The 25907-nt window shown below is 41.2% G+C and overlaps 1 protein-coding gene across 5 annotated transcripts in view; it reads right to left on the bottom strand.

Moving 5' to 3' along the window:
• Positions 1-7729: 7729 nt before the first annotated feature.
• The window catches only part of GAD1 (glutamate decarboxylase 1), a 38798-nt gene continuing 20620 nt past the window's right edge, over positions 7730-25907 (bottom strand). The window contains exons 6-16 of one of the 5 annotated variants that reach the window (XM_007074588.3): positions 22848-22960; positions 21576-21691; positions 21413-21492; positions 21135-21189; positions 19500-19616; positions 18251-18315; positions 14070-14148; positions 12774-12923; positions 10283-10390; positions 8673-8762; positions 7730-7903 (exon numbers count right to left, since the gene is read on the bottom strand). In XM_007074588.3, the coding sequence (XP_007074650.2) occupies positions 7730-7903; positions 8673-8762; positions 10283-10390; positions 12774-12923; positions 14070-14148; positions 18251-18315; positions 19500-19616; positions 21135-21189; positions 21413-21492; positions 21576-21691; positions 22848-22960 (1147 nt within the window). Of the gene's footprint in view, positions 7904-8672; positions 8763-10007; positions 10075-10282; positions 10391-12773; positions 12924-14069; positions 14149-18250; positions 18316-19499; positions 19617-21134; positions 21190-21412; positions 21493-21575; positions 21692-22847; positions 22961-23687; positions 23738-24350; positions 24437-25907 lie in introns of those variants that run through there. The other 4 variants (XM_042997322.1, XM_042997323.1, XM_042997324.1 and 1 more) reach the window with 4 other exon arrangements.

The following is a 25907-nucleotide window of genomic DNA, read 5'->3' as shown; positions in this document are numbered from 1 at the left end:
TGATGATCAGAGTAAAAGTATTCTAATGCTCTTATATGATTCATGAGGAGTAAAATTAGTAACTTTTCAAATGGTAGTGTTCAGGGTAAGCAATAAAAAACCCATAAAAACTGGGTAACTTATGAGCAGTTCTACTCTCATAAATAAATGACTCTATCAGACAGATAAGGAGAGATAGGAGCCTCTTTTAATTAAAAAATTTTTTAATGTTTATTCATTTATTTAGAGACTGAGAGAGGAAGGGGCAGAGAAAGCAGGAGAGAGGCCAAACAGGCTCCACGAGTGTGGAGACTTACACGGGGCTTGATTCCATGACCCAGAGATCATGACCTGAACCAAAACCAAGAATCGGAGGCTTAATTGACTGAGCCACACAAGCCCCTGAAGCCGGAGCCTCTTTATATCCATTTTATATTACTTGTTCTACTTCACCAGGACACCATGGTGCTGTGACTCTGGGTGTTTGTTTTAATGTTTGGTTTTTTTCTTTTTGAAAGAGAGCAAGCACACACATATGAGCAGGGGAGGGGCAGAGAGAGAGGGAAAGAGAGAATCCCAAGTAGGGTCCGTGTTGTCAGCAGGGAGCCTGATATGGGGCTTGAACCCACAACTGTGAGATCATGACCTGAGCCGAAATCAAGAGTTGAGGCCCAACTGACTGAGCCACCCACGCAGGCACCGCTCTGGGTGTTTTCTAACAACATGACAAGGAAGACTTCTTCCCTCTTCCTATCAAAGAGAGAATGATTTTGGCAGGGGAATAGTGGACCAAAAAAAAACCCAAAAAACAAAAAACAATTTTCATTTGTGCTGTGAAATGTGAAAATAAAATTGTCAACTGTTTTAGTTAAAAAAAAAAAAGACATGGAAAACAAATTGTTTATGAGTAATGCCACATTAATTAAACATTTATTTATTACAGAAACTCTTAGCAAACTAGGAATAAAAAGAAATGTCTTTAACCCAATAAAGGGCATCTATGAAAAAACCTAAAGGAAACAAAACTGAATGGTGACCAATGAAAGCATTCCCTCTAATATCAGGATTAAGGCAAGGGTGCCCATTACCAACCCTTCTTTTCTGCTTTGTACTGTGTATCCTGGCCAGTGCAGCATATCAAGGAAAGGGGGTATAAGGATCAGAAAGGAATAAACAAAGCTGTCATTATCCATAGATGGTATATTTCTCAATTTGGAAAACACTAAAGAACTAAAGTTATTTGAGCTTTAGCAAGCTTTCTGGATACAAAATCATTACCCCAAAGACAATTGCATTTTCATACATCAGCAACAATTAGTCAGAAAATGTAATTTTTAAAAAATGCCATTTTGGGGTGAAATAGATCAGGGGATTAAGAATACACTTATCATTATGAGCACTGAGTAACATAAAATCATTGAGTCATATATTGTACACCTGAAACTAATATAATACTGTATGTTAATTATACTCCAACAAAAAAAGATGCCATTTACAATAACAACACTATAAAGCACCTAGGAATAAATCTATCAAAAATCGTGCATGTCCATTGTAAAACTTCATTGAAAGACACTGAAGATGACCTAGTTAAATGGGGACATGAATTATGCTTATGGTTACTATATTCAATATTGAAAATATGCTGATGTTCTTCAAACTGATCCACAGATTCCATAAAATTCCAACAGGTTTTTTTTTGGGGGGGGGGGCATCTTGATGAATTGATTCTAAAATTATATGGAAATTTATATGAAAGAGTAAAGGGCTAATAATAGCTCTCACTCTTGAAGAAGAACCAGATACCAAAAAAATGAATAAATAAGTTCAAGACAAATTAAAGACTTAAATGTGAAATAAAACGATAATACTTAGAAGCCAATGAATATATGAAAATATCTTTGTGACTTCAGGTTAGGGAAGAATTTCTTAAGACACAAAAAATGCAGAAAATGTAAAGATAAGTACTGATGAATTCTACTACATTAAATTTAAGAACTTATGTATCTCAAAAAAGACCATTAATCAGATGAAAAGGCAAGCTCCAAATTAGGAGAAGCTATTTGCCAAACATATAATCAAAAAGGAATTAGTTACTTGGAATGTATAAAGAACTTCTAAATATCATAAGAAAAAGACAAACAACTCAATTGAAAATTGACAAAGGGCATGATTTAGGCATTTCATAGAAGGGAGAACACAAATAATTCATAAAAATGTGAATAGATGCCTCATTTTTAATCAGGGTAAGACAGATACCACGAGATACTACTTCATACTCACCAGACTGGCAAAAATATTAAGGCGAATGATGGTGAGGTTATGGAAAAATGTGCACTTCTGGTTGATGCACAACTTGGTGTGACCACTCTGCTTTACTCAGTAAAGTTCAGCAATGTGAACCAGCAATTTCACTTCTTGGCATAAGCCTTAGAATTTTTTTTTTTTTTAACATGTGCACCAGCCAACAAGTACAAGAATGCTCATAGCAACATTGGCCCTAAAGGCAGGAAACTGGAAAAAAATTCATATATCCGCCCCTGATCAAATGGATAAATGAACTTCAGTATATTCATACAATAGAATAGTCATAAAAGTGGATGAATCCCAGCTGGAACCATCATCAAAGGTAAATCTCAACAACATGAAGCTACTATGTAAGGCTGTGTTTGCAAGCTGTGGCCATGGGTTCAGTAGGCACGGAAATTTATTCCATGCTCTATGAGCCAAGCTCTACACTAGCACAGGGATGCCTGTCCCTGAAGGGAGGAGCGGTGCCTTTTTAATTTCTTTAACTGTACAAAGACCCCCTATAGGTTAGCTCTGGTCCTACAAAATCATAATGTTGAATAGAAAGACAAATCACAGAATTACATATATTCTGTATTACTCTATTTCTATAAAGAACAAAACCTGGTAAAACTAAACAATAATGACTCATACATGTGGTAAAACTACATAGAAAAACAAGGGAGTGATTAACATAAAATTCAGAATAGTGATTATTTCTGGGGCGCCTGGGTGGCTCAGTTGGTTAAGCATCCAACTTCAGCTCGGGTCACGATCTCACTGCTTGTGAGTTCAAGCCCCGCATTGGCTCTGTGCTGGCAGCTCAGAGCCTAGAACCTGCTTAAGATTCTGTCTCCGTCTCTCTGCCCCTCCCCTGCTCGCTCTCTGTCTCTCTGTCTCTCTGAAATATAAAATTAAAAAAAAAACATAAAAAAAAGAAGAATAGCAATTATTTCTCGGGAAAGAGGAAACATCCAGGTAAAAAGGGTTCATGATGGGTTGGACAGCTCTAAGGTACTGATAATGTTTTATTTCTTTGGCTGAGAAGTGGGTACTTAAGTATTCTGTTATTATTTATCCTTTACTTGCCTGTTTAAAAGAAAATAAAAACAAAAAACCACACCAAAACCCTCCTTATATATTCCACATACTGATTTTTTTAAGCTTATTTGAGAGAGAGAGAGAGAAAGGGAGAGAGTGCATGCATGTGTGGATCAGGAGCAGGACGGAGGGGGAGAGAGAGAGAGAGAGAGAGAGAGAATCCCAAGTAGGTTCCATGCTCAGGGCAGAGCCTGAAGTGGAGCCCAACCCCATAAATCAGAAGATCATGACCTAAGCCAAAATCAAGAGTCAAATGCTCAGCAGACTGAGCCACGCAGGGGCCCCCCACATACTGATTATAAATAAAAGGGACACCACCCAAGAGTACGGCATGAGGAGAAGGGCTCCCAACAAATGGTTTGGACAGGGTAGATTGTCAAGGGGGCCAGCGCTGAGCATGAGTCCTAAGCGGTCTCAGGAGGAAAGACCTTGACTTCATCAAAAGTGTTTCATAAAAAAGCAAATGAAAATCACAGCAAGATACCACTATTAGTTCAAAAACATATGTCTATATAAAAACTTGCACACAAATGTTCCCAATAGTATCATTTACAATGACCAAAAAAGTGGAAATAACCCCAATGTCCATTAACTGATGAATAGATAAATAAAATGGAGTATAGGGGCACCCGGGTGGCTCAGGCGGTTAAGCATCCAACTTCAGCTCAGGGGCTCAGATCATGATCTCAGGGTTTAGGAGTTCGAGCCCTGCCTCAGGCTCTGCGAAGACGTTGCAGAGCCTGCTTGGGATTCTCTCACTCCCTGTCTTTCTGCTCCTCCCTTACTTGCGTGTGCTCTCTCTCTCTCAAAATACATAAATAAACTTAAAAAACATGTAGTATATCTCTACATGGAATATTATTCAGCAATGAAGGGAATGAAGTAGTGATAAATGCTACAGCATGGATGAACCTTGAAAACATGCTAAGTGAAAGAAGTCAGACACAAAAGACCACCTTCGTGTGATTGCATTTATATGAAGTGTCTAGAAAAGGCAAATCTGTAGACAGAAAGTAGATTAGTGGTTTCCAGGGGCTAGAGGGAATATTTGTATGGGAATGAGGAATGACTGCTAATGGGTACAAGGCTTCTTTTTGGGATGATAGAAATGTTCTAAAATTGATTGTGATAATGGACATAGAGCTCTGGGAATATTCTACAAGCCAGGAAGTTATCACTTTAAAGGGGTGAATTATATGGTTATGTAAATTATATCTCAATAAAACCATAACCAAAAAAAAAGAAAGACTAAAATGTGTCAAAATTTATAAGAACAACTGTCAGCGAAAATACAGAGCAACTGGAAAATTGGTACATTGCTGGTGAGAATGCCAAACAGTACAGCCACTTTCGAAAACAGCATAGCAGTTTCTTGTAAAGTTAAACACACTCTTACCATATGATCTAACAATTCTATATCGAGGCATTTACCCAAGTGAAACGAAAACCTATGTTCACACACAAGTCTGCATACTAACATTTAGAGCGTCTTTATTTTAATTGCCGCAAAGTGCAAACAACCCAAATTTCCCTCTGTGAGGAAATGGATAAACACACTGGCACATCCATACAAATGGAACACTGTGCAGGAATAAAAGGAATTAACAACTGATACAGACAAAACATGGATGGATTCAAATGCATTGTGTTAAGTGAAAGGAACCAGACTCAAAAGGCTACATATTATATGATTCCATTTACATGATGGGAAAGGCAAAACCCTAGGGACAGAAAACAAACCAGAAGTTGCCAGGAATTAGGGATTGGGAGAGGTGGTGCGTACAAAGGGACGTGGGGAAATTTATTGTAGTGGTAGTTATGTGACTGAATGGGTTTGTCAGAACTCGCAGAACACTATACACAGTACACTATAAAGAACGAATTTTATTGTATCTTTGACTTTACCTTAATTAAAAAAAATCCCCATTCCACCCCCTCCCTACCTCATGGTCCCATGAGAAAAAAACTCTCATGGACCAGAGGCCCTGATGCTAGATGAGAATTTATCAGCTACCTAAAATTGTGCCTCTGTTACTTTAATCCCTCTGCCTCTAGGGGAAACGCAGCAGCTAGGGAGCAGAGATGAGCTGAAAGAGTAAAAAGAGAAGCTGACCTTATCTGAACACCAGCCCCTCTCCCCATGCCACTGCAGGACTGCAGCCTTAAACACTGTCAGGCCGAGGGAGGGTCTCTGTTGTATAAAAACGTGAAGTCTTACTACATTGAGCTGGACATTTGGTTGCTAAGATGAAACTGTTCTTATAACTGAGAGGCCAGCAAAGCTTTGGGATTGACCTGAATTCAAACAGGGGCGTGGAAAAAATCATACCACAGAGAGGATTTGAAGGAACAGTGGCAGATAGAATAAAGTGACTGTGATCATCTCCCCGTGGGACTCTGTTTACTACAACAGTTACATGTGAAGTCAGGATGCTCATTACAAAGGACTTTTATCTAACCCCTGTGTGTGCTGAATAGAGAACTCCTTGTATTCCAAATGAGTGAAATGGTATTATTATAGCTAAATAGAATGTTGTAGAAAATGGGCCCTATTTCCTAACAATCCAGCACCAAAACGTATTTCCTGAGAAAGTGAATTGGGCCCACTGCTCAAGCATAAGCAGCAGTGAGGCACGATTCTGTGATCTTAGAAGTATCCAGATACCACAGATGCCAAATGCTTTAAGACCCCTACTAGAAGGAAACTTTGTCTGCCATGCACTCTACTGTAACCCCAGTGCCTAGAATCGTAACCCCAGTGCCTAGAATCGTGGCTGCGACAGAGGAAGAAAACATGTGTCGAATGACTGCATGAATGGAACTCCAAGATGCAAATAGGAAAAAGAGAAACAGGGATGGCTTTTCTTTCTCTAGGCTTGAATTGCAAATTTTATTTAATTACAGTCATAATGATTGTACAGATCAGGGGGTCGGGCACCTATGACAGTGGGTTGAGTCCCAGTACCCTTAAGAAGGTTACTGACCGTCACCTAAAGTCAGCTGGTGGAAAGGGGATGGGCTGTGGTGACCCGTAACCATCACTGGAAAGCTCTGTGTGTCAAACATGAACTAGGAGAAAATTTTGTTCCAATTCTCCACGGAGAATATTTTTATTTGTTTATATTCTTCTTGCATACTCTAAAACGCACAGTGTGAATTTCCTTTCCTCAAAAACAGTTGTGAGCCTGGTCAGTTTATCGGAGCTCTTCAGAAGGTCTTCGGAAACGTTGCCTTAGGTTTGAGCTAAGCGAGTCACAGAGATTGGTCATGAACTACTACAAAATTACAGGAGATCTAGTTATAATCCAACAGTTACTAGAAAAGCGTTGAGAACACCAGACACACAGCCAGACGGAGAGAGTAATAGAAGACCAGATGCTATTTAAGTAATGGGATTTCCGTATAGATGATTCTATGTACAGTATCAGAATTCTCTTACAGACAGTAAACTTAGGCTTCAATCATTATTTTAAGGGCACTCTAATATAAATACAAGTCTCACTAATTTTAATCTTTTTTCTTTGGCTCACAAATGCACGAAAATACCATAAACAGTTTTCTGAACTTACTGCATTAATATATAAATAAGATACATTACAAATGGGAAGAAAATACAAGATGCCTCTTTAACATGGTAAATCTCTGAATAGAAATAAGCAATTATTTCATTTACCTACAATTTAAACAGTCATTGAAACCATTACATGTGTTCTTCCCCTACCCCCCAAAGGCCAGACAACAGAAATATACACAATCTCCACAAATTAGTCTCTAAAAATACAGCAACAGTACACCTGTAACAATGACTCTGCTACAATTTTCCCCTCACAGGATACTAATGGGGAGGGTGTGACTCTTGTCATCTAGCGGTACTTTGTCTCATCTGTCATCACTTTAGTTAGGAGAAACACTGACAACAAAGTCAACTCTCACCAACAGTATGTCCCTTGGTCCCTATGACACAACATGTTGAAAAACATCTTTCCCTGGGGTTGTTGGGCAAGCAGGTTTGCAGCATGTTTGGCCCCTCAGTAGCTGCTGAAGGTAAAGTTAATTCTCTTGGAGGGGGACACATGCTGTGATCTATCACCAAGCCACACTCACTATACATACATATACATATACAGAGAGAGGTATATATAACTGTACATATATACTGTGTTCCTAATGTGCAACTTTTTAAAAAGAACATTATTTCCTACATACTAGAACAAGCTTAAGTAATGTTTAAACAGTAGTCTTCAAGATATTATATTTTCCCTCAGTGAAATAGCTTATGTGTTTTGGCAATTTATAGAGGTTATTCTAGAATGCCAGAAGGAAAGGGGATTCCCATAAACTCATGTTCTATGGAGGGCAATTACAGATCCTGGCCCAGTCTTTCTATCTCCTCGATGAGGAAGTCAATATCAGACTGTGTAGCAGCTGGGTTCGAGATGACCATCCGGAAAAAGTTGGCCTTGTCCCCCTGGGGCTGGTAGCCAACCATGGTCGTGCCAGACTCCATCATCAGGGCTTTGATTTTGGGGGCCACCTTGTGACGGAAAACATGAAACCAAACTCAAGACCAATATTAACACAACTCTCTTAACAATGCAAACCATTTCCTAGTTGAAAAAAAGAGCAATATACGTTTTGCTATTTGCATTTGTACTGGTATAAAAGCAAATATTTTATATTCTAGTTTCTCCAGTAGTTAGTACCCAATGACTAAGTCTATCCTATCATAAATTCCCTCAGAAACTACTGTGTGACTGAATTTTGAAAGTCAGTCATAGAACAATGATAAAATAAAAAACAAAACAAAAAACTCTTATGGGCTGCAACACAAATTAAGGCTTCTGAATAATCCAGAGCCCAGGATACTGCCTGGCACATAGATTATGCTCAATGAATATTTGTTAGATGAATATTATATAAATTAAGTATTAATATCAACAACTACAAATAATAAAATCGATATAGAAATCAACTGGAATGAAGCAATATTAGAGTAGACTTGAACTTAAAAGATATGTTAATAGACACAGTTTAATACAGGAGTTCCCAGGAATACGCATATCATTCGATTGCCCTGCATACCGCAACACCAAACTAAGACAGGGGTGCATCCTTTAGAGGTTCCCGCTGTATCTGAATCATAGCAAGGGGACAATCCAGAGCCAAAAAGAATATAACAAGATGGCTCCCTACTACCCCAAGTCTTTATTTTTTATTTCTCTTCCATTAGAAGGACACATAAAGTGTTCTGACCAGCCAGAGAAATTGCAGAGGGTTAGATGAGACAAGAAAAGAGTCCATACCCTGTGTAGTTTTTCCCGTCGTTCAGGGCTATCTGGAATGCCCCTGAGGCTTTGTGGAATATACCAGAAACAGACATTTGTATGCTCAGGCTGCAGAAATTTTCACAAACAAAGAAACAAAACAGAAAACTATGAGAACTTGAAAGAAAGCTATTCCCAAACCCCTATGTACCCTTGGTGGAAGGTTCTCAGACCAAAAAAGAAAACAAAACAAAACAAAAAATCCCACACACATTAAAAAAAAAAAAAAAAGGTTTCAAGTCCATTTTGAAAGCATTGTTATTTCTATACTAGGGAGAACAATACCTAGTTTGTCCAGTCATATCTGGCGAGAGAGCGGTTTCCCATAACCAACTTTCTAGATGACTATATTTACCACTTTTAAACATTGAACTGTTAAAAAATCATTACATTTGGGTAGTTTTTAAAGAGTATTATTCATCTTGCCATTTTGTAGTGCCTCATATATAGAAGATGCTGGACACAGTTTATTTTGATAGTGAATATTTTGTGAGTTTTACTATATTAATTCTGAATCTTTCGTTGATTAGTCAGGATTATCATAATGAATATTAATACCAGCTCTAAACCATAAGACAGACCTCACTGAGATGCCTAAAACTGTTTAGTGTCTCTGTTCTAAGAACTCCTATCCTTTTAGAGTTCTTCTGTATTCTTGACATAATTTTTCAATTTCCTTCCTAGGCTGCTATTTGCTATCACTGTGCCTTCCTCTAACTGGCTTGAGACACCACATTTGTCTCTAATCTGCTAGTAGAATGTTTAAAATAGTGTAAATGATCCAAGTGTGGTCCCATAGGTGAAATGCATGAGAACTGTGTCATTAAGTTGAACTGCTCAGGGCTTTTTCGTCCTCGTCTGGTGACTCTCTAGTGTGTTCCTAATAGCTTAGGCTGCCTGACAAATAGACTAAGTTGAATGGAGGTGGTGTTATATTATAATGGGTTATGAGTGGATTTCCTTTTATTAAATACTGGCTCCTATTCCAACTTCCTTTATCCAACTGAGAGCTCCATTAGGGCAGAGACAATATCTGTTTTGGTCACTACTATATAACCCAGTTCAGGGCATAGGGCCTGGCACAAAGCAAGGATTCAGTCAATACCTGTATGACAAGGATCTTATTATGTGTAATGTGGATATGAACTCAGAGCAGAAGCAATTTTATCTTGCTCTCCTCATAATGAATCTATGTAAAGTAGAACTTCATTTTAGAACAAGTCTTAGAAGACAAGGATATACCCATCTTATAAGCTTCATGGAACTGAGAAATACTTATCACGGAAGTTCAACACAATGATTGATAATACACACCCAGGAAAGATAAAGGATTCAAACGTGCCAAGGAAAGACTTCTTGTCTGCAAGGGACTGGTCAAGAGCTGGACAATTTTAGAAAAGGCAAATGGCAAAAGTCATTCCAAAGCTATCAAAAGAAAAGTTCATAGACACAGAGGGAATTAAATGAAAAGTACATAAAGACAAAAATTCAGAAGTAGCCTCCAGCAATGTGGGAAAATATGGCTTCAGGAGCATCCCTCATTAGATTTTCTGGAAATGCTGTGCATCGAGTCCATGATGACAACTTACCTCACCATCGAAAACCATCTCAAATTCTTCTCTGTTTTTAATCTTGGCATAGAGGTATTCAGCCAGCTCCAAGCATTTGTTGATCTGATTTTCAAATCCCACTGTGCCCTGGTTTAGAAAAAGAAAAGTCATGTTTGTTGGTGATGGGTTGTATTTTCCTGTGACGGGCGTTTGAGAAAGCTATCCTGACCTTATCTATTGGAAATACACGAGAGTATTCTTGGAGATGGTTAAAAAGAACTGCTTAATTAAACGAATACAGTTTCTTCACAGCACTGCACCCAATAATATAAAGTGTGTCTATTCTCTTTTGAAGGCACTCTAGTCTCTGGGCAGTTATTGTCAATAGGGCTTTTAGCTTCCCTCTAGTTACTCACAGCCTGGATCTGAACCCTGTTGCTAGTTTGCTTTGGGATCGTGGTACTCAAATTGTTGCCTATGGATTGAGGACAGTCCACAAACTGTAACTGGTGCAAGATAATGTAAGAACAGAAATTGAGGGGCGCCTGGGTGGCTCAGTTGGTTAAGCGTCTGACTCTTGATTTCAGTTCAGGTCATGATCTCACGGTTTGTGAGATCAAGCCCCGCTTCAGGTTTTGTGTTGACAGCATGGAGTCTTCTTGGGATTCATTCATTCATTCATTCATTCATTCATCTCTCTCTCTCTCCCCCTCCCTCCCTCCCTTTCACTCACAGTCTCTCTCTCTTTCCCCCCCTCCGCTGCCCCTCCCCCACTCACAGTCTCCCCCCCCCCAAATAAATAAACTTAAAAAAAAGAAATTGAGATTAAGCAGTAAGAAACCTTAATATAATTTTGACAGAGTAATTTTATGTCTACTGAATCTAGTTTTAAAAATTGATGTTTAAGCCTTATATACTTTTTACTTTCATTTTTCTAGTAATTTATCTTTACTGTATTGGTCCATGATAGATTTAAAAAACCCAAACAACCGGTTCTTCACCACAAATAGTTTGAGCAATACTACTTTAGAACCCACCTTTCCCAGCAGTAAGTCCTAGCCAAGCATGTCCCCAAACTCCCTGGCAGGCTATCTTCCATATAACAGTATTATATCCCTTTTTGGTGATAGGCAGGCAAGCAGATGGGGAAGCCATTGGTCTCCGTACAGGCCCTGAGATTCCAACAGCTCCAGTTATTGACAAACTGGTTGAGCATGAGTTTCAAAAACCAGCACGGCTGATTAATAACAGCAGCATGGGGGTTGTTGAGTGGGTCAGTGTTAACAAGGGGAGCAGACGCGCAAGGCTGGCTTGTGGATTGCTAATGGGCCTGGGCAGAGTCCAACACAGGCAAAGCATGAGCCTCCCCAAGTAGTCACTGTTGAGTGTACACCTTGTCCAGTCTATTTTCCACTTGAGAAAGAAGCTTGCACCAGGGTCTCATCTCAGCAACCGATTCACTATGAGCCAAACTCCCGGCAGACGGTTCAAGAGGTTATTGTCAGGCAAAATGAAGACACAAATTACTGATGTAAGCCACGTGGCCATTATATTTCTAAACGATAGGGCTCCTTCTCTTCTTGCAGTGCATGGCTATTTATATGCTTAAAATACCCATGATTACTTGGTGGTAGAAATCATATTCAGACTATTTCTATATTAAGACAAAATGACTTAATGAGGGGAAAAAACCAATAATCCATTAAATCCTTCTACAGAAGAAACATCTGATGAGATGTATCACTGGAAAACTTCATTGTTTTGGTATGAGTAAACACAATTTCAAGTGTGGAAATTATTAAAACTAATTTACAGTAGGTAAGTAAAAACAATGGTTGCAATAAAGAGATGACATGAAAATTGCCTTTACTTGATTGTATAAAAATACTTTTGAAACAAATAGTCAAAATGGTAATCTCCCTCACCCAAATTTAGGGGGAAATCCCAATAGTTTGCTTTTTGTTCCTAGACACAGAAATGCAACTTGAAAAATTAATAAATGCAGACACAGCATGCCTTAGCCTAGCAGCAGGATTTCTCAGAATAAAATATGCATTTTCTAGAATAACATAAAAAGTACAAATAATGAGAAAGCTATTATTTAAATAGAACTAAAAACTGTCACATATAACCCATGATTTGAGTCCTCATAAGAAATTCAGAGTTCTGCATAGAATGACACAGTAATTTTATCTCTATCTCTTTCTCTACATCTGCACTAAATAATTTCAGCATCCCTAAGGATTGCAGTGGAAGTCCTTTTTTGGCATAATTTTTAGTTGTTATAAGAGGAAGTTACAAGAAAACTTCGTGTTAATTCAAATTGAGAACACAGAATGGAAGGAGGGAGAGTTTGACATAAGGGATAAAGTGATCTCATTCACAAACAAAGAAAATATGGTTAACTCAATTATCTAGATATCGATTACACACATGTTGAATTATCTGTGATACACCTTTGCCTCTCTTTTGCCAGCCAGCCTGTGCAAGTTGCATTTCTGCTCTCTTTCCTGAATTTACCCCTTCGTACCTTTGCTTTCCACATCAGCCAGAACTTGAAAATGTCCACGTGGCGGCCACACTGGATTGCCTTGTCCCCAGTGTCATAGGAGACATCATACTGTTTGTCTGGCTGGAAAAGGTATCCTGCACACATCTGGTTGCATCCTTGGAGTATACCCTATCGTGCAAATCAAGACAAATTTGCATCATAGGTCAAGACATAGGACAAGTTTGTATTCATAGGTCAGAGACGTGGGTGGCTTTGGAACAGGGCTGGTAGGTAGGAAGGAGGGACTTGGGATCACGTGCAACTTTCTTTTAAAGTCTTTATGAGGCCTTGCATTTGTTCTGATGTCTTTCTTGAAAACCACCCTTGGAAAAACCTTTGCCCCTTTCTCTCTGTCACTCTGATTAGAAAATGATTCTTTTTTTTTTGTCTCAGATGCTTACCACAAGGGACCCACTGGGCCTCTAAGAGGCATTTAGAAACGTGTGGGGGGGGGTGTGTTTGGGGTTGTTTCCAAGACTGGGAAGTGCTATGGTGTTCAGTGGGTAAAGGTTGGGGATATAAACTTCCTGCAGGGAGTGGGACAGTCTCAGGCTATGAAGAATTTTCCTCCCCAAAAGTGCCCCTCCCACCCCAAAAGTCTTCTAGTCTTTTCCAGGATCTCCTGTGATGTTACCAGACACTCTATTAAGAAAGGAGTAAGAGCCTGGGCAGGTTCTGGCTCCTACAAACTGGAGACAGATTTTTGGAATGCCTCGTGTGCAAACATTTTACTGGAGCAACAGTGCTTTGAGAGCAGGGTCTTATTATTAGATGCTTAAAGAACTAACTCATTTAACAGAAGCTTTTTAGCCAACATTCCTAGTTGCCCTAAGTTGACATTTGCAGCTGTTGTTCCGCCTAATTTACTTCAGCTCTTGGGAACACAAATTCACGCTGAGAACCTGCAGTAGGTTCCAGTGAGCCCTTTTTATATTCACTGAGGTGAGAGTTTGCAGCTCACTTTTGAGCTCTCACTTTTGTTTATACAAACGTGAAGGAACACGCAATGAAAAAGTGCCCTAATAGTTTCCGTCACTGACAGGGCCCTGAGTACTGAAGGGCAGGAAGGGCAGGAGCCAACGGGAGGCACTAGTTGGCTGAAGGCTGAGAGACAAGGGCAGGAAAGAACAGCAATGGTTGTCTCAATGGTGCTGCCAGTCTTGTGTGTTCGTCAAGTACTGCCCAACAAATAAAAATAAAACAACAGTCCATGCTTTTCTTGTGCCTCGTAAAGGACATTCGGGCTGCCAGCTCATCTTTGGAGGGAGTACAGACCTTTTCCTTGACGAGGATGGCCGAGCACTGCAACAGCACGCCCATCATCTTGTGAGGGTTCCAGGTGACTGAGTTGGCCCTGCAAGAAGCACATGATACTTTGAGAAGAAGGTGCAGGAGTCAGCAAGAGGCAACCGTCCTCTTGAGGAAAACACCATCCACCGCAACCAGAATCGGTATATGTTTTAGATGTCTAGTCCCCCAAACTGACTAATCAAGGAGTAAACAAATATTTTGCAGGCAGTCTTAGGGGCCTAAGTTGCAGACTGCCTCTTCTAAATCACTGCTGTTAACAATAACTAACATTTATGAAGAACGTTTGTTATGTGTCCTATTGTCCCGAGAGCTTTACAGGCATTCTATCACTATGGTATCATGGTTAAGGAGTCAGGTTTTGGAGCCAGACTGCCCGAGTCTGAATCCCGGCTCTGACATTTGCTAGTTTGGGCAAGTAACATAACTCCTCTGTGCCTCAGTTTTCTTATCTGTAAAATAAGAAGTTATCCTTAACAAAGGATAAACGAGCGAATAAATACAAAATTCTAAGAACCATTCCTGAAATATCTACTTCTCACACCAACCCTGTGATGCAGCGACTATTATCGCCTCCACTTTACATGGAGAAACCGGGCAATGAAAAGGTGAAATACATCACCCAAAGCTGAATAGCTGGGAAGTGCTGGGGCTGAGAGTCAAGCCCGGGGAGACGGACTGCAGAGCCCGTACTCATAACTCTTCCGCTAGCCTGCCTCCCTCTGGGCAACAGACTGGCTTCTTTCTGCCTTCCCCTTCTTATTTACAAAATGGGCTGGTGATGCTGACCTAACCAACTACTTATGAGGTACTACGAAGAGCGACACTACTTATGAGGTACTATGAAGCAAGGAACGATCGGATAATTCTAGACTTTGACTACTTAGCAGCATTGTTGAAATGCCAAATGAGGATGATATTGCCAGTTTAGGCTGCAATGACAGCTCACCAAGCACAGTCTCCTAGCAACCACATCAGTCATTCAGACACAGTAAAATGGTTAAGGGGCACACTAGCTAGGACATTACAGAGACAACTAAGTGTAGTGTATGATGATTGAAACTTGGCTACCTTGCTTCAGTGGTTTACGGACTCCTTCCCAATGGCCCGGCCCACAGCTGGGCTCTGCACTTTAGTATCTGTGAAGGATGCTTTCCAGACATAGCAACTGACTCTGAATTCTACTGCCTCTGTTTCCCCTAGAGCTAAATCCTTGCTGTGAATTTTTAACCTCCTCATCTTGCTAAGGTCCTTTAGACGGAAAATAATTTAGTGTATATGTGACTATTGGGTGTTTCAAGAAGAAGTTAGGCCTGAAGTACTTTCCCCCTTTGTGCATAATAAGTTAACCTTTGTGAAAGAGACATGTGAAGAATTGTAAGAAAAGGTTACTAAATGTTTATTTCAGTAAAAATCATCAGTGTCAATCCATATTTAAAAGAGTGGATTTAATCAATTAAAAAAATTTCTTTTAATGTTTATTTATTTTTGAAGGAGAGAGAGAGACAGAGCATGAGCTGGGGAAGAGCAGAGAGAGAGGGAGACACAGAATCCGAAGCAGGCTTCAGGCTCTGAGCTGTTAGCACAGAGCCTGACGCGGGGCTCAAACTCACAAACTGTGAGATCATGACTGGAGCCGAAGTCAGACACTTAACCAACTGAGCCACCCAGGCACTCCTAATGGATTTTTTTCATAGCTATCATTCACTGATTCATTGAAAAACTCTATTTAGAGCTCATAAAATGTCTTAAATGGTTTTTTGAATGTCTTAGAGGTCTGAAGTAAATGATTCTTTGCTGTTACAAATGTGAAGTAATAAGATATGGTATGGTTTCAATTTCCTTTAGAAGACACATGCGCTTTAAAATGTTAGGGGGTGCCCAGGTGGCTCAGTTGGCTGAGCATCCAACTCTTGATTTTTGGCTCAGGTCATGATCTCGCAGCCATGAGACCAAGCCCCCAAGACGGGTCTGCACCGAGTGTGGAGACTGGGATTCTCTCTTCTTCCTCCCCAGGTCGGGTGCACGCACTCTCTCAAAATAAATAAATAAACTAAGAATAAGTAAATAAATAAAATAAAATGTTAGAAAAGTCTGTGCAAAATGTTTAGGTTTTCCTTGACTCAAAGGTGGAAAATGGAGATTGGCTGAGAAATCTAAGGCACAGTTGGACTCGTTCATCTACATTTAATATATCATCCTCCAGGTCACAGTGTCATATAGTTATGCTTCAGAGAGCCAGTCCCACTCACCTTGACACTGGCCTTTCAAAACTGAATCAGAAGGGAAGAGGCACAGTAGAGGTAGCTAAAACTCAAGCCAGAGTCTTTACTGTGGGAGAAGCTGCTGGCATGCTTTCCCTACTGCCTGTCTACCTCTCCACCTTGGTCTGCTCTCACCTCTCCCACTTTGCTCCAGCCACACTGGCCTTTTTGGATGGTCCTCCAACTTGCCAAGAACAGTCGGACTTCACGGACTCTGCACTTGCCCTTCTGCCGCCTGGAATACTCTTTTATGTATCCTTGCTTCCTGTCTCCCTTTATCCTGGTATCCGCTGAAATATCATGTCCTCAGGAAGGTTCTCTGACTACCCTGTCTCAAATTGCATACCCTGTCCTCACTGTTATCTAACCCCACTTGATTTTTCTTTCCTATGAGACAGACTAAACATGTCTTCATTTATGAACATCTACCTTACTGGACAGTAAGCTTCAGGAAGATTTTAAATCTCTTAGTTGGTAATGGCTTCTAGACCCTGCCTTATTTTTCTTATGTGTACCAGCTACACATTTTTTAGAAAAGTGCCATAGACGGCTGGACTGAGGCAGGGAACTGAGTGTTCACATCCATACCTGCCTGGCTCCTGACAGGTGCTCAGCAAATATTTGCTGAATGAATAAATGAATCAAGGTGAGTTCATTTTGGATCAATACATTGGAGTCAGGTTAAAATCATATCTGGCTTATGACTGCATTCTCTCTGATCAGAAGCTTCTGTTCTTGACACAAAATGTGCCAGGTTAGCTATAGCATGTGAGCACAAGAAGCAGCCTTAATTATAGCTGGCGGGGCAGAGTCCTGGTTCCCCAATGTCCAGGTGGAGGTGTCCTGGCAGCAATGAGTATTTGGGGAAAAGCCCAGATGGGTCTTGCTGCCTCCCTCCTCCTCTGGGAAATCTTCTTTGCCTCTTCAGCCACTGTAGGTGACAGGAGAGGGGACTGCCATTTCCAATGGATGCAAGATCCAAACATGCCAAAGGCTTTGACCACCAAGTGAAATCAGTAAATTGAGGAGAACGGGGAACAAAGTGGTGGGGGTGGGGGAGCACTTCAGTTTGGGAGCTTCTGTAGAAATGGCTCAGATTACTGGGCCAGGAAAAATAAAAAGTAGAACCAGTTAGAAAAAGAAAATCGTGGGGCGCCTGGGTGGCTCAGTCGGTTGAGCAGCCGACTTTGACTCAGGTCATGATCTCGTGGTCCGTGAGTTCGAGCCCCACGTCGGGCTCTGTGCTGACAGCTCGGAGCCTGGAGCCTGTTTCGGATTCTGTGTCTCCCTCTCTCTGACCCTCCCCCATTCATGCTCTGTCTCTCTCTGTCTCAAAAATAAATAAACGTTTAAAAAAAAAAAAAAAGAAAAAGAAAATCGTATTTGGCTTAGGACGACCCACTGAACTTAAACGGTGAACAAGAAAGTAAATTCGTTAGATCCACTAAGTGTCTTACCCCTTTCCCAGCAGTGAATTTAATGAGACAAAAGAATGAAATGAATCAGTGCCCCTTTCTGTGCCCTTGGCAGCCTCTCATTTGGCCTCGAGATCCCTGCACTGCTTTGTTTCTCTTCTCTGCCACATGGGCACCCAGAAATCACATCCATTGTAGTGCTTATCACATTGTGTATCAGTGTTTACATGTCTTTACATGTCTCTCATTTGTGAACTCAGGAGGACTCATTTGACTGAGAATCTTTTTTTTAATTTTTTTTTCAGTGCCTAGCATACGATAATTGCTCAAATGAATGCCTACTGACCCGATGTGGGCTTAGTCAGACTGAAATAAGACATTGGGAATCGGGGTAGGGAACATCAGTGGACCAGGCAGCACAGCATGCTTGATGGCCTGAATGAAAGGTGGCCCGAGCTCAGGCCCTTACCTTTCTATGCCACTGAGTTTGTGGCGGTGCTTCCTGGACATAAGCAGCCCACCGCCCCAGGCAGCCTGTGAGGACAGAGACAGAAGAGGGAAGGGGAGCAGAGACGTTTAAGAATCCAAAAGCAATCACTCCACACTTCTAGCAAAATATGAGACAGAATGTAAATGGTGAAAAACGAAAGTCTGTTTGACAAAAGGAACCCACACCGACTGTTCAACCAGTGGCAGTTGCAATTATTTATCATTCGTCACTTCTTCAAAAGCTCCTTCAGGTTAACCTCAGAGCGGCTGTGTGACTGACACAGGTAAGTCGGGTCTGAGCCAATGGTGCCAAGACCCAAAGGCCCAAAGTGCTGTGGAAAGCCAGGGGCACTCCGTGAGCCCCAGCACGGCTCCGGGTGTGACCCGAAGGACGGGAGGCTGCCATCCGATTCTCCCTGGGGTAGAATTCTAAGGGCTCCTGAAAAAATTCAGGAAGTGGCAGCTCTGCCAGGCTTGGAGGTCCCACAACAGCGAGACATTTCTGCAGGCACCCCGATGCAGGTTTACTGAGCATCCGGGGACACCATGGGGCGTGAGCACAGCCTTTGTTAGTTATGTGCTCAAAGAACTGGGCAGATTACCCAATTGTCCAGTTGTGAGAAGTTATCTCCATAAGAGAATGGAGAGAGAAGAAGGGAAAAAATACACCCAGTCACACATGTGGAAAACGTGTGTGTTTCCGGCAAAATTGGGGACCGAATCTCTTACTTGAGAAAATCATCCTTACACTGCCTTATTTTTCCTACATGTAGCAGATACATGTTTGTTTTTAGAAAAGGGTCATAAATGGCTGGACTGGAAGCAGAGGGCGGAGAGTCCAGCTTCATGGCTACTTTCTATATACCGTATCTTGTACGCTTTTCCCTCTGAAACCAGCTATCTTCCACTCGGTAGCCATTTGTCTTGACAAAAGTTTGCTGGAAAGGTGGTGGGGCTGTACCCTCACAAGAACCACAGAAGTCAGCAGTGGGCCAGGGAGGAGCTGGATGAGTCCCAGGGGATGCACAGCTGTACAGTGCAAACCTGGCGTGAATGGCCGACGGCGGGGGGGGGGGGGGGGGGGGGGGCGGGGCGCTGCAGAAGGGCTGAACTAACGTGATGCGGAGGGAGGGCTGGCTGGAGCATTGGGAGCCACTTCTGGCAAATCATAAAGTGGAGCTGTTTCCACCCCCAGACGGAGTGGCCGCTCTGTGAGTTATGGCACTTACGTCGACATGTAGCCACAGGTTGTATTTCTCACATATATCTGCAATCTCCTGTATCGGATCGAAAGCTCCATAAACAGTTGTACCAGCAGTTGCATTGACATAAAGGGGAACGTATCCCTAGAAAGGAAGAGAGACAGGCTGATTAGTCTTTTCAACCTTCTCCTTTCCACACGAAGTAGAACTGCAGTAGCATTTCCTTCCAGCAGAGATCAGCCAAGCGTATGTGGTGTCAGATCCTGTGTCTGGGAGAATTCTTCGTTGGCCCATTTACTCATTCATTCAACAAATAGTTTTGGTGTGACATTTACATGCCAGGCCTGCTGCAGAGCTGTAGGGGAATACAGCAGTGAATGCAACAGATGGAGATTTCTGTCTTCATGGGTTAACATTCTAGTGGGGAGTGATAGACAGCAGACAAAATTAAACAGGCAAAATATACAGTATGTTTGATAGTGGTAAGTTCTATGGCAAATAGTAAAGCAGGAAAGAGTAATAATAAGTGTTTAGAGTGATGGGCATGTAGCTCCGAACATCATCTGGGTATTGTATATTTTAGAAGCGATGATGTTCTTTTTTTTTTTTTAACGATTATTTTTGAGAGAGACAGAGCATGAGTGGGGGAGGGGTAGAGAGAGAGGGAGACACAGAATCTGAAGCAGGCTCCAGGCTCTGAGCTGTCAGCACAGAGCCCAACATGTGGCTCGAACCCACGAACTGCGGGGTCATGACCTGAGCCAAAGTCAGACTTTAACCGACTGAGCCACCCAGGCGCCCCGAAGCTATGTTGTTCTAAGTGCATTGATGTAATCATTATCCTGAGGCATCGTTTGTTTATTTAAAACACGGCGGAAGCTGAAATATTCATGAATAGTGGGCACAGTAAAATTTTGATGTGAACAAGAAATAAACGAGTAAGGAGAGTAACAGAGCTAAGACAGACTTGGGGCACTCTGGGAATCCTACGTCTTTTTCAAGTCCAGCTCCACCTATGACCCTTGCGCAGTCTGAGTGACATTTCTATCCATCTCCTCTACTGACCAGCAAACAGCTATAGCTGGAGAACGCGGTACAAGGATGTAACCAAAACAATGAGTTGGTAAATGCCTGACAGCTACCTGGCAGTCCCTTGGGAGTACCTCTGTTCTCTGCGACTTTTTGTTTGTTTGTTTGATAGAATTTATTAAGGCTGATTCACCAAGTACCGTGAACCATCTTCCAGGGCATGGGAGCACTTTGCTAAACAGAAGCCTAAAGCTAAAATGGTATTTGTATTTGTTAAATTGAGATTATAGCTAACAAGTAGCAAGTAAAAGGCTCAATTAGGCTGTATCTTCACGATGCTTGGGTAGTGGATTTATTGAAGTACATCAAACCAATCACTTGGCATAATAAAGGTAGGACAAGTGGCTTAGTGACTGAATTTCTCATTTAAAAAAAAAATGACATTGTATAGACACAGCTTTAAAGTGAAATCATTTCATAAGTTGGAAATAAGCAAATACCTGAGAATATAATTTTAGAAAAACAACAAAGTTATCTCTTATATTATCAAAGACCTTTATTGTCTAGGGCAGAAAGAAAGTATTTTTAAAATTTTGTGTTTGCTGGAGTTCAGGTGTGCCACAGGGTACATACCTTTTGCTTGGCTTCAAGAATTTTTGCCTCTAAATCAGCTGGAATTATCTTCCCCCTGTAATTATTAGAAAGGGAGAGAAATTAAAATGAAGAATCAATGAGATTGCACATGAGAAAAACTGCAGCAGCAGCAAAAAGTAATTTAATCGGATATTTTCAACAGGCCATTAGCAGCTTGGCACACTGTACTGAGTCAGTGCTTAAGCACAATAAAACAAATTTAACAGATGAACACATTTAATACATCAAGAACCTAATGTTCACTCTCCCCTGCCTACCTTTCATTGCACTTTATCAAAATCACATTGTCGGTTCCAAAGCCAAGTGCAGCTCCAGCCTTCTTTATGGAATAGTGACTCTGCAACAAACAGAGGTTTGAGGTCAGAAGTCAGACAGTTCCTTGTAAAACACCATAAATCATGAGAAGAGCACACAACTCACATGTTCTGAGGTGAAGAGGACCAGTTTGGGAACAGCTGCCATGCCCTTTGTCTTAACTTCCGGGAAGAACTTGTAGCGAGCGGCCATGATGCTGTACATGTTGGAGATGGCTCCCCCTAAGAGCAAGAGGATACACGGGGAGGTGTGGAGCTCCATCATTATTGTTTCTAATAATTAAGGTTGAGCTGGTGTCTTAAGAGACAAGGGAGGAGGTCAGAAAGGGGAGGGACAATATCCGGATGGCTTTTGCTTCCCTATTGCCAGGGCTTCCCTCTGACCCCTTTGCCTTGGGAATACAAGTAGTCACACTCATTACCAAAGCCATCTAGGCAGTTTGGCTGGAGGTGATTCATGTACTCCAATGCCTGTTCCACCTGAAGCCTAAACAGAAATACAAGAGGTGGCAAAGGCAGTGGCTGCAAAGAGACAGGTGAGTTACAACCTTCCTGCTTTCACTTTCTGCTCAATCTATTTACTGAACAAAGATGAATCTATTCTCTGAACGAGAAAGACAGAGAAAGAGAGACTAATGAAGCCTACAGAAGGAAACAGTGACATTGCCTGGATAGTCTTCTCAAAGAACAGCTCAACTGAGTTACTGAGTCATTTAGGAGAACTCTAAGTTTATTAAAACCAAACTCGTGTTTACTTAAATAAAGACATAAGGAGAACTGAGGTAACTATCTAGGTATGGCTGGCTAACACAAACTAATCACTTTTGCATCAATTACTTGACAATTAAACAGGCAAATTCATGGTTGACTTGAATAGCCTGGACAATTGTAATTCTTATTTCTTCTCCTCCCCTTGTACACAACAATCATGCCACCTCTGATACCATTCCACAGTCCTACTTACCTCTGAGAATATCTGCCCTTGTTTTAAAGATTCTTACTATATCTACATCAAACTAGAGATTCAAAGTAGACACACTATTTTGGCTGCAATCGATTAGTCAATTGATAATCTTGATTCACTGATCCTCAGACCGATCAAATTGTTGTTGACAGACTGGTGTGGTGTGGCATGATTTGAACACAACCTTGGTCAGTTTGTATAGGTGAGGCATAGGCTCTGTTAGATAGTATGTATATAATGCAGCATTCTTGCTAGCCTTCACTCTGACGAAGATAGGGTAGGAGTATTGTAAAAAAATTCTTTTTAAGGTCATGATTCTTCCACAAACTCATTTTGGGTTTAGGGTTCTCAGGGATCCCAAGGATCCATGCTACAAATCTCAAGGAGAGTCAGGAAAAGAGAAGAGAAACATACCAGGAGAAAATATCCCATCACCGTCTTTACTTGACCATCCAACTATCTCCCTCATCTTCTTAAGTGTTATTTGCTCCATGAGGACAAATACTGGTGCAATTTCATATGTAAACCTGAAAAGGCGGTGAGGGAAAAAATGATCATAAAGAAGTCAAACCACTTATTTGGGGAACACAGATAATTGGTTTAGTATTTGTACTTGGGATCTAAAAACAGGTACTCAAAACCACTAAAGCAATTTATTTCCTGGAAATGTATTAAGTCACCAATCATAAAATAGAAACCAGCCTGGGTTACCTAGAGAGGTGGTGGAAATACCTGCCCTGTGACTTTTCACCAACAAAATAGATTTTATCTGAATGGAATGTCTTAGATGTGGTCCACCCAGAGAAATAGAAGGAAGGAAAATGACTTTCTTGGATCTCCTTCACCTTTAAGATGTAAGACGATGCAAATGTTAATTGAAAAAATGTATTCTAAGTTCTACATAAAATTGGCTTGCAACTGACCGAAACCGACTGCCAGTTTCATACTTGTAGAATCTATAAAACTCAGAGCCAAAATCTATCTTTTAAAAACAATGTAAACATCTGAAACCTAACTGTGAATCTAATTGGAAATATTGACCCAGGTTTTAAAGATCTCAATATAATTATCTACATGGTTTTTCTACTAATAATCCCCAAGGACAGCTATGTTTCTATAATTCTCTGAAGTCAATATCTGTCAAGAATAATTACAAGTGATGATTTTCTAATTACCAATTATAAATAATAAGAATAGTCAACTGGCATACACAGCTGACTGTGGGTACCGGATACCTGAGCAGGCTAGCTTTGTCTTCTAACAAACTGATTTAGAAGTAGCAAGCCATACTCTTCTCGAAGCAACTGAGAACAGAAGCACAGTCAAGTAGACCAGTCACTGAAACAAGATTGTGGTGCCAAGGATAGGGCTTAAGAGAAATCAGAGAAGGTCCATCCACTGCAAATTAAGCCAGAAAACAAAAAGATATTTACTGACTCTAAGGCTCTTTGTCTTTCTTCTTTTTGCTTGGTATTCTTAAGCATTAGAGCCTATTGTGGGCTCAGCTCAGACCATGCTTGCTCAAGAGAGATTCCTAGATTGACTCAGCCAAGTGATATGGGGAGACTTATCACTGATTAGGGTGTTTGGGCTGAATGCCAATACCGAGGACTAATGGGAATTCTTGTTGGCTTAATGATTTAGAAAAGCTGTTTGCAAGGATGAAATAACAATTGTATAATAAGACACAGGTGAAGCTACTAAGTTTTGATCATTGTGGGGGGGGGGGGAAGCAATCAAATCGATCACTTGGTGCTAAAAGAGGACAAAGGGTAAAAGACAACAAAGAGATCCTGGAGGACCCTCAGGATATATCTGTTGGTAGAAGAATTCTGTTTCCAAAAAGAATATGTCCATTTTCCTTGAGAGGACCCTTGAAATTTAGGAGGAGGACCCTTGGAAATCGTGTTCAGTTACCATCACCTCTGGAGGTCACAATCATGCTTTGGTTCTGCTCTGAGCCCCATCACCGTAGCAACCAACACTCCCTCATGTCTGATGGCCTGATAAAGGAAGAAGAAGAGAAGGATTCCTGGTTTAGCCTGTGCTGCTGAGTGTACCAAGAGGCAAACTCATGATGTGCTTCTAACCATTCTTGAACAAATGTGGTATCGGTAGTGCCACTGAGTTTTGCAAATGTTGGAATGGCAAAAACGTGTGTGTGGTGGAGAGGTACTGGTGTCAGTGTGCGTGCTGGAATCTCACAATACCGAGTGAGAAGGCTCTCTGGGAAAAGGCAAGGAACAAATGGAATCATACACCACAATATCAGAACCTTATCGAGGATTAGATGAAAGCTGAGTTGGAGTCAAGTCAATGTTAGATGGCCGGGCAGGAACCGCATGGGGGAAGGGAGGATGGATGGCACTGAAGGCCAGGGGGTTGGTCCGCTTCATGATTTAAATCAATTTAGGTCCCAGGTTTGCATGAATTAGTGATTCTACCCAAGGACCAGGAATAGGCCATTACGCTCAGGATTAGGAGGAAGAGTCTAGAGAGTTTGATCATGAGACTATTTTATCTCATCTATTTCAGTCTCCTTATCTATACCAGGTTCCTAGTTGCTAAAATTTTCTTTCAGTTTTGTTCAATAAATACTTATCGAGTGACTATTCTCTGCCAGGTAGCATCTTATATACTGAGGAAACAAAGATGTTAGATACCATTTCCAACTTTGGTGAGGAAGCTTACAAGGATGAATCCAGCATTTGTTTCTTGGTCTTGTTGCATCCTGTTTGACAGTCCCTGTCTAGGTCTAAAGGACCAGTTATCCCACAGCTAACACCAAGCTTATCCTGATTCATGACTTTAGTCCTGACATCCTCTCTTGGAAGCTGACAGATTGGTCCATGGCTGTTGATCCTCAGCTAAGCCTGACAGATGGGCTAACAGGATATTCCCTACTTCTGATACTTCTCTGATCCTACCTTCCCATCCTGAACCGTGTTTACAACTGGGAGTCTGCCTGTGCCCAAAGCCTTATAGAAGGCCTTGAAATTCACCCTAGAGCAGTGGCTCTTAACTTAGCTGGTGTCATGGACGCCTTTGGGAATCCTATGGAAAGCTATGGTCCCTCTCTCCAGAAAGAAAATAAGGATATGCACATCATTTTTGTATTGCAATTATAGGAGATTCTCCTCTTGCAACCTGGACTCCAAGTTAGGTACCCCTTCTCTAAATGACAGACGAAAGTGAATAAAGCCCAGAGAGCCAAGGTCAAATATGGATTCAAAAGAAGCTGGTTAGATGCTAAAGTCAGCATATAAGATGACATTTCAGAATCAGAGAACAAGGAACTAAACCTTCAAAAAGCTCTGGGGTGAAGTAAGAACACGGGACTGGAAATTAGGGACCAAAACAGGATGGTGACATTCATGAGTGACATTAAAGGAGAGTTCGGAGTCTTTCTATGTTCAGAGTAGGGTGGTGAGTCGGCCCTTTTTTAGTGGTTCAACTCAACTTCCTAGTGGGATT

This window comes from Panthera tigris, chromosome C1, assembly GCF_018350195.1.
Source record: "Panthera tigris isolate Pti1 chromosome C1, P.tigris_Pti1_mat1.1, whole genome shotgun sequence".
Classification (NCBI taxonomy): Eukaryota; Metazoa; Chordata; class Mammalia; order Carnivora; family Felidae; genus Panthera; species Panthera tigris.
The sequence above is the reverse complement of the archived record's forward strand: the minus strand, read 5'-3'. Positions and strand labels throughout refer to the sequence as shown.